General features: G+C 51.2%; 1 protein-coding gene across 1 annotated transcript; it reads left to right on the top strand.

Moving 5' to 3' along the window:
* The first annotated feature begins 27 nt into the window (after window positions 1–27).
* On the top strand, window positions 28–12,809 carry HARS1 (histidyl-tRNA synthetase 1). The gene is made up of 13 exons (XM_064725052.1): window positions 28–166; window positions 861–950; window positions 2,553–2,672; window positions 2,832–2,927; window positions 3,631–3,756; window positions 6,528–6,635; window positions 8,267–8,365; window positions 9,265–9,358; window positions 9,500–9,627; window positions 9,710–9,952; window positions 11,079–11,195; window positions 11,533–11,679; window positions 12,306–12,809. The coding sequence occupies exons 1-13, from the start codon at window positions 89–91 to the stop codon at window positions 12,363–12,365; spliced, it is 1,506 nt and encodes a 501-aa protein (XP_064581122.1). The 5' UTR covers window positions 28–88; the 3' UTR covers window positions 12,366–12,809.
* The last annotated feature ends 5,633 nt before the right edge of the window (window positions 12,810–18,442 follow it).

The raw sequence follows: 18,442 nt of genomic DNA, 5'->3' as shown, positions 1-18,442 counted from the left end.
TCCTTTCCCCGCGGTGGCGGCGCTGCGCGTGCGCGGCGGCGGGGACGGCGCGGGAATTGCGCGTGCGCGGGGCGGGCGCGGCCTCGCCATGGCGGAGGAGGCGGCGGTGCGGGCCCAGGCGGAGACCGTGCGGAAGCTCAAACAGGACAAGGCCGATGCTGACGAGGTGCGGGGGCTCCGGTGCTCCGGGAATGGGGTGCTGGGGGAGCAGCAGTATGGCTGGGAGCGGCGGGGAATGAGAACGGGGGCGGTGTTGGGATGGGCGAGAGGGGCATGAGGGAGCTGCGGGTGCCGGTGCTGGGCTGGGAGCGGGCGGCGGGGCTGAGGGTGGGGGGAAACTGAGAGTGGCGGTGTGAGAGGGGCTCCGGTGTGAGGGGACTCCCGGGCCAGGGCTGGCGGCTTTGGGAAAAGAGGGGACGGGAAGGGTGGGAGTGCAGCGCTGGGAAATGGAAGGGCTGAGGGTGCAAAGGAGACTCGTGGTGGGAACCGGGGATAGCGGTGTTGGATTGAAGGGAAGGATGGTGTAGAAGAGGATGCTGGAGCAGCCGATGCCGGTGCGTGTAGCAGGAGCTGGTGGTGGTGGGGATAGGCATGGGGAGATAGCTGTGAGTGGTAATGGAGGTCGTGGGAGTCAGGGAACGGTGGGGGTGTTTGCGTTGCTGAGCTAGGGGTGCGTGTATGAGAAATGGGAAGTGGGAGCAGGGAATGTCCCTCTGGTTGCTGAGAAACTGGGAACAGTGGGTGTATTGTGGCTGTGGAGTGCAGGTGCGCTGGGAGTGCTGGGGTTGAAGGTCCTGGGGAAGGCATGGGCTGGGGCTGGTGGGTGGTCTTATCCCCAGCTCCTCCTTCTCCACCCCCAGATTGCAAAGGAAGTGGCAAAGCTGCTCGAGATGAAGGCGCAGCTGGGGACAGATGAGGGGAAGCACAAGTTTGTGCTGAAGACCCCAAAGGTAACTCCCCTCTCCTGTGCCCCTCTGTGTGCTTGTCCTCCCCCAGACACACAGCCAGCACCCCCCACACGTCTGTGAGCCAAGGTCCAGCATGGCCACACCTGTCTTTGTTCACATTTCTGTTTCCACTTTCACTTTTAGCTGCAAGGGGGAGAGGGATGAAGACATTTCCTGACAGCATTCAGCCCAGATACTCACCACCTTAGAGACTTCTGGGTGCTTCTGTGACATTCCAGCCACCGCTGGTGTGATCAGGAAATTCCCTCCTAATTACTGTGGGCCCTCAGTGTGAGAGGGCTCATATCTGTCCTTGGTCTGAGGGGCTCATTTACTGAACAGGTCTGGCCAGCTGCTGGAATTTCTGTGTCCCCTTGTGGAAGGACCCTTCCTTTACAAGTAGTTTTTCAGCCTCCAGGCCCCTGAAAATATTGTCCATAATGCAATTTCTGCTGAAATACTTTGTAACCTGAATGTTTCATTACTGGTAGCTGATCAGAGACCACCTGCTTCCATGCTGTGCTGTGGAGACAGTTGTGAATCTGTTCACAAACAAACCAGGCTATGGTGATGCCAGTGACATAGGAAATCATAGACACATGGGGTGCTTTGGGTTGGAAGGACCTTAAAGCTCATCTTGTTCCACCCCCTGCCATGGCAGGGACACCTCCCACTATCCCAGGGTGCTCCAAGCCCCATCCAGCCTGGCCTGGGACACTTCTAGGGATGGGGCAGCCACAGCTTCTCTGGGCAACCTCACAGGGAAGAATTTATTCCCAATATTTTAAAGTCTCAAAACTGTCCCTTTGTCCATTTCCTTTATGATTTGTTTTGTTGAATGTAATTGTAGTGTGGATGCCTGGAAAGTGAAAGGGTATTTCACTGTTTTAAAGTAGGAAGAAGGGGATTTTGCAGCTCAGTTGTGTTTCCAGCCTATCTCAGGCTTGTCAAAGGCAGCTGAAGGCCATCTGAGTGATCTGTGTGTGAGAGTGCTTCCTCCTGCCTAACAGATTTTATGAAGTGGAAGTTGGAGGTCTAGCTAATAACAATGATTTTTCTGTTACTGAGAGCATGAAGGTGGTGATTGAAATAATTCAGTGATCCTTGACACCAAAGAAATGGAAAGGGTGCATGGCCCTGTGAATATAGACAGATATTTCACAGGTGTTGCATTTTGAAAGGTGATTTTTCTTTGTGTTTGGAAATTGCAGAGCTGATGGTTGTTGCACAGTTTCAGAGCAGGTCTGTCTTCTGTTTCCACCTTTGGGGTGGCTCACTGGGCAGGGGTCTGGCTGGTCTGCATCAGAGCTCAGGACAGGTCCTGATTGCACTGTCAGGCTCAAAAGCACTGAACTCTGACTGCTGGATCTGTTTTATCCCTTTGTTTCCTGTACTGTGAAACTCCTGACTTAGGTTTCACTCTGCAGACCATGGCAGACTCTGTCTGAGCTGTGTCCTGATGTTTCCCAAGGTTTTTACTGCTGTTTCCCAATATCTGGTGTCTGGACCTGCTCTCTCTGGCTTTGTTAGCAGTATGGCAGCATCCTTCTCGTGTCGTGCCTCTAACCCAAAGTGTGCTTTGCTCCTGCTGTTCCCTCACCCCAGGGCACCCGGGATTTTGGCCCCAAGGAGATGGCCATCCGTGAGAGGGCCTTCAAAGCCATCATCTCCTGCTTCAAGCGCCACGGGGCCGAGGTCATCGACACGCCGGTGTTCGAGCTGAAGGTGGGTGAGGACACAGCAGGCTGGCTGAGCAGCTCAGAGTGCTGACAGCTGAGTTTCCTTCCCTTCCTAGGCATTCTCCCTTTCTCTCCTTGTTTTCTGTGTGCTCTGGGGCTGGTGCCTGTCACTGAAGATGCTGTTTGTTCGTGTGTTTTGTTGTAGGAGACACTGACAGGGAAATACGGTGAAGACTCGAAGCTCATCTATGATCTAAAGGATCAGGGAGGAGAGCTGCTGTCCCTGCGCTATGACCTGACAGTATCCTGCCACAGCTGGTGCTGAGGGGCCTTGGCAATCTTCCTTTTGGGGTAGCACTGTCCTGAGGGGGAGGAGGGACCCCAAACTGACAGGAGAGCATGAGCAGGCAGTGTGGTTCAGTGGTGCAGAACCTTTGCTTGGTTATTTACTCTGCATTGCTTCTGTTTGGTGAAGGAATGCACAGAATCATGGAGTATCCTGAGTTGGAAGTGACCCCAAGGATCATTAAGTCCAACTCCTGACCCTGCACAGGACACTGAGAGCATTTTCCAAATGCTGCTTGAGCTCTCTCAGTTCTGGTGCCACGACCACTTCCTTGGGCAGCCTTTGCCCGTGCCCAGCAACCCTCTGGGGGAAGAACCTTTTCCTGGCATCCAGCCTGACCCTCCCCTGACACAGCTTCATGCCCCATGTGTGTGGAAGTACAGAAGATCTGTATGAGTGTGGTTTCTCCAGGCAGGGTTCCCAGAGCAGGCTGCTGCAGTACACAGCCCAGGTGACACCGAGATCCAGCCCAAGGTGCTGCTGGAATAATCCTGAGGGACACTTGGAGGCAGCATGTGCAGACCTTGGGGAGCTGGGATAAATCCAGCTGTGTCTTATCAGTTCTTTGCTGGGTGGGAGGCAGTGAGGACCCAGCACTGCCTGTGACTGATAACAGGGGGATGTTCCCTTCTGGTGTCCATCCTTAGCTCTGTCTCAGGTGCCCTTTGCTCGCTACCTGGCCATGAACAAGATCACCAACATCAAGCGCTACCACATTGCCAAGGTCTACAGGAGGGACAACCCGGCCATGACCCGCGGCCGCTACCGCGAGTTCTACCAGTGTGTGAGTGTGGCTGTGGGCAGGGGCACTGCTGGGACAGGCTGGGCTGGGCACTGCCTGTGGGCACTTGGCACTGCTAAAATAACAGCTGAGGTACCCTTCCCTGTGCCTGTGGAAAGCTCTGAAGTCTCGGGGCCTTTCTGGGTCACTGCGACCCTGAGATTGTTAAAAGTCTCTTTTCCCAGCCCGAGCACTTGAAGAATGAGTCGGAGATCTTCAGTACTCCGTCTCAAGGTTGTTTATTGTGTCTTACCTATAAAAAATTGTCTCCTGCCCTGCCGAGGTCCATCCAGCAGGACAGCTCCAGGCACTCCTGCCTGCCCCTGGGGCAGTGTTATGTCTTTATACTAAAAACTACATGTTTACTTTACATGTACCATGTTTACTTTACATGTACCATGTTTACTTTACATGTACCATGTTTACTTTACATTTACCATGTTTACTTAGGTATTACTTTCCAATACCTATCACCTATGTTAGACAGTGAGCTTCTACTCTAAACCAATCTGTAAGTGCCACCATCACAGCAGAAGATGGAGGCCAAGAAGAAGAAGGAGAAAGGCTGGACATGCCCAGATCCCTCCATCTTGCCTCCTGAACCCCCATAGCAAAAATCCCAAAATCTACTTTTCCACCATGTGATAACTTCACTATTATTCTACCTAAACTGTTGTGGCTTGCTGATCTTCATATAAGGTTGGTAACTTGCTCCACGGGTCATAATCAAACCCACAGGGGAACCTTGGGCTCTGTGCCAGGGTCTCTGAGCCCCCTGACAGGGGTCTGGGCTGTCCAGGACAGCCAGAGGGATGTTCTGGATTCCCACACTGAAGGATCCACCAGTGTGATCCTTCAGTGTGGGAACGCAGAACTAAAGATCCTTAGTGTGTCCTTATGAGTGTGAGAAACACCTGGAGGGTGGGAAAGTGGGTGTGACAGCTGTGACATGGTGCTGGTGTGTTGTGGAACTTTGTCATAGAACCCCCAGGTGTCACCTCCTTTGCACTGCATGGGAGGGCAGCTCCTTGCTCCATCCCACAGTGCTTGCTGGATGGGTGGTGGGGAAGAATTTCCTTGTGATCCCAAATCTGGAAAACAGTTCAGCTCTGGGTGTGTTAGCAGGACACACCAACCAGGCAAGGCAGTAACATACCGTACTTCCCTTCCATGTTTAGTCAGTTTTAACTTCAAAGGAAGGGAAAAACCCAGAGGCCAAATTACAGACCAAGTAACAAAACAATTTCCTTCGTGGCTCTCTCATGGTAGCCCTAAGGAACAGCTTTGCTCTGCTCTACTGACACAATCCCCAGGGACTCATATTGCAAACAATTTATTTTGTTTGAGAATATCTCTATTTCATTATACAACCCCTGGGAATACCTTCCAGCTTTGGCTCAGTGATTCCTGTTTCCAGATGACTTGGGGTCATTGCCTCCTGTCTCATCTACTCCAAGATCTCACTCCTAGGATAGCTAGAAATGGTCTTCTAATATCCAGGCTAAATTTATTTGTATCTGATTATTTCCTTCTTCTAGTTTAAAGAGTTCAGCTCTTAAAATACTAGCTATCATCCCTTGATATGTATTCTTCCCCTTTCCCAGGTAAACATTTGGGAAATGTTTAGAGAAATCTTCCCCTCCTTAGACCATATAAATCAAGCTCTGTTACCTCTGTTACCTTCTCTCCTTGGATATGTTTTCATTCTTTTCTCAGCCAAGGACCTTTTCCTGCAGCTTTTCTTCAATATAATTCACCAGCCCCTGCTTTGGGGTTTTTTTTTTTTTTTTTCAGTGACATTTAATCTGTGCCATTTACAGTGATATCAGCACTTTCCTGACTTCCTGTACACTTCCTGTACTTCCTCACCCAACTTTCCCAAGGATTGCATCAGCCCTTATTGCACTCAGCTGATCAGGAATTAACTATGTGATCCCATCTCTTCCTCCAATGCCCCACTTTATTTTGAGAGCTTGGTGAAGCCCTCTTGAAATATATCCACATAATGAAAATTATTCTTGAACCCAAATTTTCACAGAACACTTTGCATTTGGGGATTCCTAAACAGGAATTGAAGATGGGCTCTCTTGTTGCTTCTGTGTTTCATTTCTCTCTGAACACTGATGTTGTTTCAAATCATGGGATCTCATCCTATTAAAGCTTCTTGATGTTGGGCTTTGGTTGTTTTATGTGTTAGTTCATGTGGTGATCTCTGGTGGGGACCACTCAGGGTTCCTGATTGCTTTTTGTGTCTTAGCAGTTGAAACTGGTTTTGCTTCTCTTGCCTTCCCTAATCATTAACTTGGTTGGCATGTGTGTTAAAAAAAGCATCCTAAGAATCAAGGTGAAACATTTGGCATTTAGGTCATAGCAAATGAGAAGTAATTTTCCCTCTTCTTTCTGGTTCCTCTTTTTTTCTGGTTCCTTTGTTCTATTTATTTACTGCTGCTCCTCCTTTTTGTTGTTTCTTGAGGATCTCTGTTTCAGAGTATCACACAGCAGCTGCAGTGTACAAACTCTGAAATGCAGTGGACATGGGAGCACTGCTGCCTTCCATGGTAGAGGTCCTAACCTACATCCTGTCCCTTCTGGACTGACTCTGTAAGGGATAGTGCTCCCTCATCCCAGTGCTGTGGGGTTTTGTACACAAGCTGCTGTTCCCAGCAGTTGAAGGTGTTTTTCTGCAGCCATGCTGAGGTGCTGAATTGCTCACTGCCTTTTCTGCAGCCATGCTGAGGTGCTGAATTGCTCACTGCCTTTTCCTGTGCCCCCAGGACTTTGACATTGCCGGGCAGTTTGACCCCATGATTCCCGACGCCGAGTGCCTGAAGATCGTGCACGAGATCCTCAGTGACCTGCAGCTGGGGGACTTTGTCATCAAGGTGAGACTGGCTGGGTTCTCTGTGCCATGCTGGGAAGCAGTGGTCATTGTTCTGTGCTTTTACACAGTGGCACCTGCTCCCACTCTAAGGCCTGACCCAGAAGTTTGTCCCTCCTCTCTGCCTGGAAGCAATTATGATTGCCCTTGTGCTAAAGATTGGACCTCCACTTGGATTTGCTTTGAGCTGGGAATGACAGGAGTTTTCCTGAGGCTGCAGCTGACAGTGTTCTCTGCAGAACTAACCATGGTCCCTTGCAAAATTCCAGCAGCCAGCTACAATGATAGAATGGTCTGGGTTGGAAGGGACCTTAAATATAATCCAGTTCCATTACCCTGCCATGGGCAGGGACACCTTCCACTATCCCAGGTTGTTCTAAGCCCTTTCCAGCCTGGTCCTGAACACTAGCAGGAGTGGGGCAGTCACAGCTTCTCTGGACAACCTGTGCCAGAGCCTCACCACCTCTATAATAAAACATTTATTCCTAATATCTATCTAAGCAGGTGATTGTCATATTCACTGCAGTAAAACAGGCTCTGGTCCAGGATATCCTGCCCTTATCTGCTCAGTGTGTGTGGTGCTGCCTGCAGACTCCTGCCTTTACACCACGTCCTTTTTGGAGCTGAAGCATTTTCTAGAGCAAGAGTTGTGCCCTGCTGTAGGCTGAGCCTGCTGTTTGCTTCCAGACACCTCTGTTCCCATGGGATGGCAGCAGATGGTGCTCAATGTGTAGGTGAGGCAGGATGGGAAGGGTGCACAGGTGCAGTAGAGCAATGGGTAGGAGTGCTGGATGCACAGGAGACAGTGGGATCTGTGAGGGACCTGGAGCTGGGCCATTCCTGGGCACTGCAGGCTGGATGTTGTGTTGCTGTTGCAGCCCCATGGAGCAGGGGCCAGGTACTTCCCCTTGCACCTGTCTGGGTGAGATAAAGGAACTGGGTTTGGGCAGTGGTGCCTTTGAGGATCAAGACACTCCTGCAGTGGGGAGCAACAGAATAACCTGCTGTGGTTGTTCTTGTCTCCCACAAGGCACTTTGTGGTTTATGTTGATGCTGGAGGATTCCAAATTCCTGTGCAGTTTCTTTGTTCCTAATTGTAGACATTCTCATTACCCATGGAAATGTTGAATGTAGCTGAGTCTTTGGCCTTAACTATGTGCTCTTACAGACCATAATTAAGCTATAGAATTCACTATACTATCATTAAAAAAATAAATCCTCACTGAAGATTTAATATAACCAGATGTCCCTTTTGTTTTAGGCTGATAGTGTAAGGTAATACTCTGAATTCATCTCCTTGGCTGTGGTCTGCTCCTGAGCTGTTTTTCCATGTCCACATGAGGGGACTCAGAGGCCCTGATGGTTTTTTTTCTCTGTTGAGTGGAGGTGTCTGTGGCTCTAGAAGAAAATGTGATGGCTCTGCCCAGGCTTGGTAGATGTCAATTGTGCTATTTGCTCTGCTCTGGGAAGCTCAGCTCCCCAAGAATGGGAAACAAAAATTAGAAACAGCAAAAAAACCCCTTCACATACATCTCCTATATTCTCTTGCATGCTTAAAACTGCAGGAGAGTGAAGCAGGACAAGGCTGAAGCATCTGCTTGAGTTCATAATTCCTGATGTTGTCCCTTTCCCCAGGTGAACGACCGGCGCATCCTCGATGGGATGTTTGCAGTGTGTGGGGTCCCGGACAGCAAATTCCGAACCATCTGCTCCAGCGTTGACAAGCTGGATAAGGTATGGGCTGGAGCCCCAGGCTGCATCTGCTGCTGCTGGAGTCTCAGTGAATGAGCCATGGTCCATGAGAATTGGCTGCAAAATGCTGATAAGCATCCAGTTGTTCCCACCTTTCCCTGCAGGGGATACATGCAGGGCACAGCATTCACATAGGAAGAGTGGATCCTCTGTTTTGTTATCCACTATCCCATGAGGTCCTGATAAAAAGAAAGGTGGGAGGGGAAAAATGCTCTTCACATAAGAGGTTCAATATCCAAATCTTCACCTGCTCAAGGTGTTGGTGCTTATGAACCAGGCTCATGAAAACCTGTACAAAATTAGGCTAGGGCATGTTAAAAACAGCAGCTTGTGTTAGCAGAGTTCCATTGCAGAAGCGTGACCAAAGTTTGGAGTTTGGGGCTGTGTAAATGTGGAAAAGCAGTGGGAAGGGAGCACTGGGCTTCTTTCTAATGAGATCATTTCCTTGTGATTTATCTGGATGTGATCAAGACTCTGGTTCTCTGACTCGTGGTCACTGGGAAGATGACAGTATATTATGGTTCCATTGGGTTTTTTCCATTACCCAAGCAATACCTCACACCTTTCCAGGTGATTCCATGACCAGCAACACTTTCCAGAGTGATGTTTTTGACTAAGTACCTCACCAGGGAACCAAAGCAGCAAGATGGGTCTCAGACTTGGTGGTTTCTGGTCAGAAATCAAACTATAGGTATTTTTATCGGTTTGAGATACAGACAGGCTGTGCAGAGGTACAAGAAATAGAGTTATGCACGCATGACTGTGCTCTAAGAGCTGCTACGTCTCTCGAGCACCTTCTAACCATGATGGTGGGATTCTGCCATGCAGAGGAGAGCCCCTGTCCCTGGTGCAGTGGCTGATGCCATTCTCTCCCCTCACAGGTGCCATGGGAAGAAGTGAGGAGTGAGATGGTGGCAGAGAAGGGGCTCTCCCCCGAGGCTGCCGATCGCATCGGGGAGTATGTGCAGCTCCACGGTGAGTGAGCACCACGGGCTGCTGCCCTTGGCCCTGTTCAGGGCTGGCCATGGAAGGTGCAGGGCACAGCCCCAGCTGGCCGGGGGCACCGTGCCCGGTGCTGCTGCCCTGGCACAGCTGAGGCACGGCTGGTCCCCACAGGTGGGCTGGACCTGATCGAGCAGCTTCTCCAGGACCCAAAGCTGTCCCAGAACAAGGTGGCCAAGGAAGGGCTGGGGGACATGAAGCTGCTGTTTGAGTACCTGACCCTGTTTGGCATCACGGGGAAGGTGAGGAGCTGTGGGGGCAGGAGGGGGAGCTGCCCCGCCGGGCCCCGAGCGGGCGGTGACGGGGCCGCCCTTGTGCCCGCAGATCTCCTTCGACCTGAGCCTGGCGCGGGGCCTGGACTATTACACGGGGGTGATCTTTGAGGCTGTGCTGCTGCAGCAGGACCACGAGCACCTGGAGGAGCCGCTCAGCGTGGGCAGCGTGGCCGGAGGCGGCCGCTATGACGGGCTGGTGGGCATGTTTGATGCCAAGGGCCGCAAGGTGCCCTGCGTGGGGGTCAGCATCGGCATCGAGCGCATCTTCTCCATCCTGGAGCAGAGACTGGAGGTGGGTGCCTTTGGTGCTGAGCATGGTTAATCCCCCACTCCAGCTGATGCTGAAGTGAGTGTTCCTTGCCTCAGCCTTTGGAGAGGCCAGCCAGGCCAATGCTGTGCTCTGCACCAGGGGTCAGAATCCGGGTATAAGCTCCAGTTCTCTCTGGCCTGGTGGGTGATGTCTGGGGCTCCCACTGAAAACAAGACCCTTCTTCCCACAGCCCCAGACATGGCTTCTCCAGCTGCAGCTGGTGGGGGAGCTTTAATCCTCAGCAGGGGCAGGTACCTTAGTGTTCCCCACTGCATTAGGCATCCATGTGAGCCCACATCCTCCTTGGTGAGGCAGCATTGTTCTGTAGGAGAGGCAGCAGCCTCACACATCCATTTGTCCTGCCTGTGGCACTACAGAGACCAGACAGGTACCACATGTTCCAGGGCAGGAACAGCAGTGCCTCTAGGGGTTTCACAGATAGATTTTTCCTCATCCCTGTCCTCAAAGCTGTACTGTTCTCCATTCCAATCAATGGGTGTTAAATAGGTCTTTGTAAGCTCCCAAAATGGGCTTCATATCCCCTCCCCCAGAAGCCTGGTGTTGGTTCTCTCTTGACACTCAGACACAACTGGAATTTCTAAATAGAAATTGAATTCCTCCCCCACCACCTCCAGTCCTGGCCAGGTTTGTTCCTTTGCAGGTGACCTTTTAAAAGCTTCTCCCTTCAGCAAGGCAGCAGGGAAATGCCACATGGAGTATCCAACATCTGCCACAGGGGCTGGTGGAGCATTCAGCCTGCTGCTGTTTAACCCATAGTTTCACCCTCAGCTGAAGAGCAGGCAGCTGCCTGTGTCCACCTTTTCCTGGGTGTGTTGCTTCTGAGCTGCTTGGAGCAGATATTTAGGAGGCCCTTGGGTGTGGAGAAACATGAGGGAGGCTGTGTTCAGCATGCATCATGGACAATTGATTCTGCTCTAGGGTGGCATCTGTGGGATCTCTCTGACACTGAGTTAAGGCTCTTGATCCCTCTGAGCCCAGCCCTTTTCACTGCTAGATTGATGGAGCTGAGTGGTGACCCATCCTGCTCATAGAATCTCAGGTGTCTTGGTGTGTCTGTGGCATCTTCTGGGTCTTGTCCCCTCTCTAGGCCTCTGAGGAAAAGATCAGGACAACAGAGACACAGGTGCTGGTGGCCTCTGCCCAAAAGAAGCTCCTTGAAGAGCGACTGAGGCTCATCTCTGAACTGTGGGATGCTGGAATCAAGGTATGACTGGCTGATGGCAAAGCCTGGTTCACTCTGTCTGGGAATGGAGCAGATCTGGCTTTGCAGTGGGAAGGAGTTACAGGGAGCAGGTGGGAGCAGACTGCCTTCCTCAATGGAGCCTTCCTCTTCTCAGTGTCCCAAATCAGGGCTGGGCAGCAAGGCTTGGTTAGCCCTGTAACTGCAAGGCCTTGTTGAAGCTGGTGCCCAGCCTTCTCCAGGAGTCCATCCTGTCCCCACCACACAACCTCACACTCACCAGACTGGCCCAGCAGTGCCTGCTTGAAGGGCTCCAGTGAAACATCCCAGTCTGATGGTTTGTGCTCTGGCTTTCTCCCAGGCAGAGATGCTGTACAAGAAGAACCCCAAGCTGCTGAATCAGCTGCAGTACTGTGAGGAGACAGGAATCCCTCTCGTTGCCATTGTGGGGGAGCAGGAGCTCAAAGATGGAGTTGTCAAGCTGCGGATCGTGGCAACCAGGGAGGAGGTATGGCCTGTGGCACGCTGGGGTTGGCTGTGTGACCCTGCAGCCCAACCCTGCAGACCCAGTGGTGTTTCCAGCAAGTTCTGTAGCACCCCATATTCCAGTTCCTTGCCCCATGCAGCTTCCTGGAGTCCTGAAGTGCTGTTGTGTCCGGCTCTGGGGAGTTTCCTATCACATCACCTGCTGGAACTGCTCAGTTCAGGAGCCTGGAGCATGCAGGGGTGATTCAGTGGCACTCTTGGAATGAGTGAGACTGAACAGAACTTGGTTAGCCCTGAACTGCAGGGCTGCTCTGTGCCTGTTACCTCAGGACAGATTCCCAAAACAGGCAGCACTGGAATCAGTGCCTAGGTCACTGGCTAAGATCACTGCATGGATCAGTAACTTAGGAACCAATAGGAAAGTGTGGGAAGAGCAGCATTCTTACAACCATGATGCAGGGGAGGGTTTACTGGGGTTGCTGGTGTGTGCCTGCTCTTACAGGTTCAGCTCTGTGGCTGCTGCAGCCCATTCAGTCCCTGCAGACAGACTGGGGACACCTGGGTGTGACCTCCTGAGACACAGGGCCACAACTGGTGACATGTCAAGCTGCTGGAGTTGTATTGAAGGAATTTTTCTCCCCTGTGTAGGTCAATGTTCGAAGGGAGAGCCTGGTGGAGGAGATCAGGATACGAACGAGTCAGTGTTAACCCTTCAAATGCCTCTGCTCCTTTGCTGGATTCCAGCTGACAGATCTTCTGTAAACGCCTTCACCAGGCTGTGCAGCAGTGGGTGGGGTGTCAGGGTGACTTTGAAAGCTGTATTTATTCTTGTCTTAAGCCCTTCCTTCCCTGGTGGGAGCCAAGAGGCTGCACTGACTCCTGTGCTAGGCCCTGGCCCTTGAGAATGTTGCTGGAAAGATGTTTTGGAAGTGGCTGTGGCAGATGCTGGCTGCACGAATGCTGCAGCGACCCATGGAACCCCATGCTGGCAGCAGATCCCGGGGGTTTGGCTGCAGCTTCTTGTTCCCATCACTTTGAATAACCATCCCAGCCCATCTCTGTGCTCTGGCTGCAGGGGGTGACCTTATCCCCAGCAACATGTAATGGCGCTGCTCCCAGAAACATAATAAATCTGTCTGTCCCCTGCTGTGACTCCTGTCTCTGCCTGCTGCTCGGGGCAGGGATTTGCTCACCTGCCTCGTTAAGCCCAAGCTGTTCTTTAAAGGTCATTGTGGATGTTTCTGCAGCCAGAATGTTTTCTCCTCCCTCTGGATACCCCTGCCAACCCCTGTGACAGGTGCAGAGCCAAGCCCCCACAGCCAGGTGGGGCTCCATGAGCGACCTCTCAGTCACGGCTGTGACAGAACCCCCAACTTCCTGTGGGTGGCTCAGGGTCTGTGGCCCAGCCCCCTTCCTGCTGAGCCACACGTTTTGCCTGATGTCCCCAAAACAGGTCAGTTTTTAAACCTGTGGCTCCCTAAACAAGGGTTAGACATGAATAAAGAAACAATGCATCTTTTCTGTGGAAAGGACAAGACGGGAGTGGCAGGGAAAGAAAGGTAAGAAAGGGCTAGGAAAAGGTAGAACAGGAACGCAGAGGCAGAACAAGGCAAGGGAAGGAAACCTAAGGTAAGGAAGGGGTATGTAAGGCTTCCCTTGTCAGAGCTTGTCAACCTCTCCCTTGCCCCGTGCGCCGTTGGGAGCTCTGTGAAGGGTTCTACGGTCGCCTCGGTCACGGCGCTGCGGCTCTCACCTGCAGTCGCGTCCGCCCTGCTGAATTAGCACCGGTGCTTATCTGTGTACGCTATTTATACCCTCCGGCCGGCACAGCGCGGCCCGGCCCAGCCAATCACAGCCACAGGGAGTGCCGGGCCCAGCCAATCACAACCACAGAGCAGGCCCGGTCCAGCCAATCCCGGCCCGCTTGTCCCTGCCCCGTTCATTTCCCCGAGCTCCGCTCTCCCCTCAGGCCCTGCCTCCGCCGCACCGGGAGCCGGTCACACCCGCTCCTCGCCGTCCCCTCCTTCCCCGGGGAGAGCTCCCAGCCGGGACCTGAACGGGGAGCCCCTGTCGGACATTCCCGGGCCCCAGAAGCGCCTTCCGGGGACTGCCGCAGCGAGGCCGGAGCGGCGCCTCAGGCGAACGGGAAGGCGGGGCCAGGCTGAGAGGCGGGGCCGCGGCTGAGTGGGCAGAGCTTGGCGGGAAGGCGGGCGGATTGAAAGGGCTGCCGTGATTGGACGAGGCGAAGAAAGGCGGGCTGGGATTGGCGGGGCCGGGCGCTGCCTCTGTCTGGGTGGGCGGGGCTTGGGATCTGTGGGGAGCGGCCGAGGGGAGCCGGGGATGTGAGGGGGCGAGGGCCGGAGGGCGAGGCCGGGAGCCCTTCCCGTGGGTCCGGGTACCTCCAGAGGGGGCCGGGAGCCCTTCCCGTGGGTCCGGGTACCTCCAGAGGGGGCCGGGAGCCCTTCCCGTGGGGCCGGGTACCCCCGGGCGGGGCTAGGAAGGGTCAGATAAACAAGGCATGGAACAGGCTGGCAAGGGAGGGATTGGTACAGCGAGGGAAGGGAAGGGAAGGGCGTGGTGGACAAGGCAAGTGAGAGCTTTGTAAAGCAAGGAAGGGAGGATGGGGCAGGTGAGCCGTAATCAATGGAGGGACAAGGTACATAAGGCAATTGAGGGAGTGGTTGAAAGGCGAGGTGAGGCAGTGCACGGGAGCAGCACAAGCTCGGGGCAGAGGGAATGGAAAGCTGCCCTGATGGAAAAGGCCCTGGCAGTGCTGGCTCACAGTGGCTGAACGTGAGGCACAGTGTTCCCCAGAGGGTCAGGAGGCCACGGGCATCTGGCCTGAACCTGCTGTAGTGTGCCCAGCAGGACCAGGCCAGTGAATTCCTCTCTGCCCTGGGTGAGGCCACACCTGCAGTGCTGCATCCACTTCTGAGCCTGTCACAGCAAGAAAGACTTTGAGGGGCTGTTGCATGTCCAGAGAAAGGAATGGAGCTGGGGAAGGGTCTGCAGTGTCAGTCTCTGAAGGAGCTGGGGGTGCTCAGATTGGAGAAAAGAAGACTCGGGGACCTTCCTGCTGTCTTCAACTGCCTGAGAGGAGGGTGGATATCAGACTCTTCTCCCAGGGAATAAGGCACAGGATAAGAGGAAATGGCCTCAAGCTGCACCAGAGGAGGTTCAGGTTGGACATCAGGAGGAATTTTTTCATGGAAAAGATGGATAAACGCAGAAACAGGCTGCCCAGGGCAGGGTTGAAATCACAATCTCTGGAACTGTGCACAAAACAACTGCACCCAGCACTCAGTGCTCCGGTCTGGTTGACAAGGTGGTGATTGGTCACAGGTTGCACTGAATGATTTTTGGAGGTGCTTTTCAACCTTAATGCCTTATAAAAAGGACCAAGAAGAGCACTGAAAAACACCTTTGCTGATCTTTTCCATTTAGAATGTTTAATTACATTTTTAGACATTCATTTCTCTTTGCAGTTACACTTTTCTAAAGGTTGTGCATGTCAGCATCGGGTTGTTGAAACAAAAGCTTCCAGCAGGGTTAAAACTGGGAGCACAGATAGTAAATATGAATTGAACCTTTTTAGTAAATGAAGCATCTACTTTTATCATTAAAATGAAAACAAACCCAGATTTTTTGTTGTTGTTTGATGGCTCTGGTAATAACCAAAGAAAAAAGAACAAATCTAGTGCAATACAAAATATGAAACTTCAGTGATTTCAGATATTGCCTCAGTGGGCTGATTAACTGTTCAAGTGCTTAAACATGCAGAAATGTAGGTGATAATCTGTGTTTTACCTTAAAAATAAGGCCAGTGGAGCTTCCTCTTCATAAACTGCTGAATAGAAGTATATTGCAGAGTCTTCAGCTTAGAAAAGTAAAATTAAATAGTGCTCTTATTAAAATGCTAACTAATAACACCAGACTCTATTTTTTATCTAGTTTAAATGAAGACAAAAGATATTTCTGAAGTGGAAGCTTGATGCTGATGCAACATTTCCCTCATGTATTTATACCACTTAAGGTTTATATGCTTCTTTGTGATGCTTTTTAGCATGTACCTCAAGACTTTTCTCATCATAACTATGAGGTGCTGGAACTAATTAATAAGAGAGCAGTCCTGCTGCAAGAGAGGTCATTTAGATTTTAGTTTAAAGCAGTCAAAACATGCTTAGAACTTCTTGATATAGTTTCACATCTCTAGAAGGAATCCTGTGAATTAGCAAAGGAAAGCAGCCAGTGGACACTGCTGATCCAGTGGTTAAAGAGCTGCAGAGCTCTGACTGATTTCTGCACTAACCCAAAGCTGTCTGGGGCCTGAGGTGGAAGCATCAGAAGCATCAGAATTGTCTCCAAGAAATTAAATGAAGCCAAGAGCAGCATTTGCTTCACTAACACTCAACATTTTAGCTGCTGATTTTGAGTTCCTTTGAGAAGTTCCTCCCATGAATTGTTTGTGTTCCAGAGTGTGTGCACCTCAAACGGGCAGGGATGGATTTCCTCATCCTCAGTCCCACCCCCAGGCTTGCTGAGATGGGTTAGGAGTGGGTGACAGCAAAATTTAAATGTGTTATCTGAGTGTGTGTGAAGCAGCTTGAGAAGTCAAAACTATGGATATTCTGCACTCTGTATCATAGGAGAGGTGTGAAATGAGCACAGGATATTACCAGCATTTCTTTAAAAAACTGAGAGAAGAGGCAGCTCCAGAGAGCTCTGTGGGCTATGGGATGGAACTGCATGTTCCAATTAAATCCATGGTGCCAACAGCTCACACAGCTCTGAAACCAGTGCTGTTTACAGGAGCCAGGCACTAAAACAGAAAAAAAACCAAAAAGGCTTATTGGAATTACAGTTTCAAACGTGATACCCTGGGATTTTTTTCTTTAGGGGATTGACTTGGACCTGTCTTAGTTCATCTTGTGGGCTCTTCCTTTTGTCTCTGCTTGACTTGCACAACTGGGGTGGAAATAAGTGATGGTGGAAGCACAGAAACAGCTTAAACTGTGTTTTTTTTCTGCCAGGCACGGTGTTGGGACAGGGATATTTGATAACTACAGATAACTGAGTCTGGGCTGCATAACATGATCTTGGGTTTCCAATAGCTGGGAGGAAGGCAGTGGAAAAGCAGAATTGTTACCTAATATTTCACTTGATTTCTTTATGAAGGGTTTTCATAACCTGAAAATTATTGATCTGCCACATCAGAAACATCCTTCTCCAGAGTGAATGAAGACATGCACCAGAAAAATTACCTGATGGAAAGTGGATATTTTCTTTGAGGGGAATTCTGTCTTTTGTCTCAGGAGCAGTGCAGAGAGAAACCTTGTATGTTCATCCCCTGGAAATATGGCATGTACAGAAGATCTGGTTGGGAGTCAAGTTATCTATTTTGTTATCTTAGGTAAAACTGAGCTGGAACTGCTGAGATCTGGATCTGACTGCAGCTGTGGAGTGTTTCATGTAATCAGCCTCTTTAGGAGACTTTTGATCTGCAGCTGACAGATCTGAGACCCCAGGCTGCTCCAAGGAAGCATGTGAGTGGTTTTTTATCTTTTTGAGGGAAGTGTCAGAGGGGCTGAGAGATCCCCCTTATATTGTGAAGAGATCTAGCTGGTGTTTGTACTAGGAAGATCAAATTCAATCTTCACAAGGAGAAATCTTATTCCCCTTCTCCAGGATTTCATCATTCAGGCCAGAAGAGTTTGGGGTTCTAACCCAGCACCAAAAATGACACTTGCTTGCCACTGTACTTCTACTTCAGGCACAAACCAAACCAAGCCCAGATCTCTCACTCTTCAGGGCTAACAGGAGAAAATGATGAGTTGTAGAATTACAAGATGTCTCACACCTTTCTCTGAAAAGTATAATGGGTATGGGCTTTCCTTATCCTTATCCTTACACTTTCCTTATCCTTTTCCTCTTGTGAACCACCAGAACGTTCCCCGCTCTCTGAACAGGGAGCAGCAGTGCACAGAAGAGGGATGATTTAATGAGGGTCTAGGACAGCCTGCAGTGCTGGAACATGCTGCTGAGGCTGGCAAGCAAAGCTACCACTGCCCACACACCACCAGAACATTTTCTCTCTTCTCTTTCTGCCTTCCTGTGCTTCTCCTCCCCTGGTCCCTCCCTTTCCCCTTCCCATGGAACATCCCATATGCCATTCCATACAATCCATGGGTTCTGCTCTGCACCATCCCCAATTTCTCCTCCCTCCTGATACCACCAGGGCCATCATCACCCTTAAGCTTCATGACATTGCCAGGAGAGAGTTGCCTTCACCTTGGTGGGCTTGGATGAGCCAGAGGAGTGGGGACAGTTTGTGTTGGGCTTGTTGCCTCCTGTCTGATGAGCTGAGTGTGGTTTTTGAAAGTGAAATGTGTGTTGAGAAAAGGAAAAGGAGAGATGTGCAGCAGAGGGTACCAGAGCAATAGCAGTCACCATGATAAACTTGGTCCTGGTGGGGAACTGGAAAAGGTGGAAGTCTGGGGAAAGCAGAAGTCAAGGTGGGACCTGTAACCCCTCAGACACATCTGAACACAGGGAGCCACCCCTGCTCTGCTGTGTGGGCTGGGTTGGGTCAGGCAAATAATGTCCCAAGGACACAGAGCTTGAATGGAGTGTTAGAAATCTGACTAGCTCTGGGGAGATGCAGGAGGAAAAACCTGTATGTGAAAAAGCAACCACCACCACCAGGAGACAGAAATTATTGTGGACAACTGAAAAACTGGATTATGGAGCTGGTGCTGTTCTCTGGCCAGGTGAGCAAGGTTAAAATG

Source organism: Zonotrichia leucophrys, chromosome 13 (genome assembly GCF_028769735.1).
Source record: "Zonotrichia leucophrys gambelii isolate GWCS_2022_RI chromosome 13, RI_Zleu_2.0, whole genome shotgun sequence".
In the NCBI taxonomy this organism is placed as follows: domain Eukaryota; kingdom Metazoa; phylum Chordata; class Aves; order Passeriformes; family Passerellidae; genus Zonotrichia; species Zonotrichia leucophrys.
This window is presented reverse-complemented; position numbering and strand designations above follow the sequence as displayed.

Coding starts and splice junctions, on each gene's coding strand:
- HARS1 (XM_064725052.1), top strand. CDS start 89: ATGGCGGAGGAGGCGGCGGTGCGGGCCCAGGCGGAGACCGTGCGGAAG. Junction 2,673..2,831: donor CGCCGGTGTTCGAGCTGAAG/GTGGGTGAGGAC, acceptor GTTTTGTTGTAG/GAGACACTGACAGGGAAATA. Junction 3,757..6,527: donor ACCGCGAGTTCTACCAGTGT/GTGAGTGTGGCT, acceptor CTGTGCCCCCAG/GACTTTGACATTGCCGGGCA.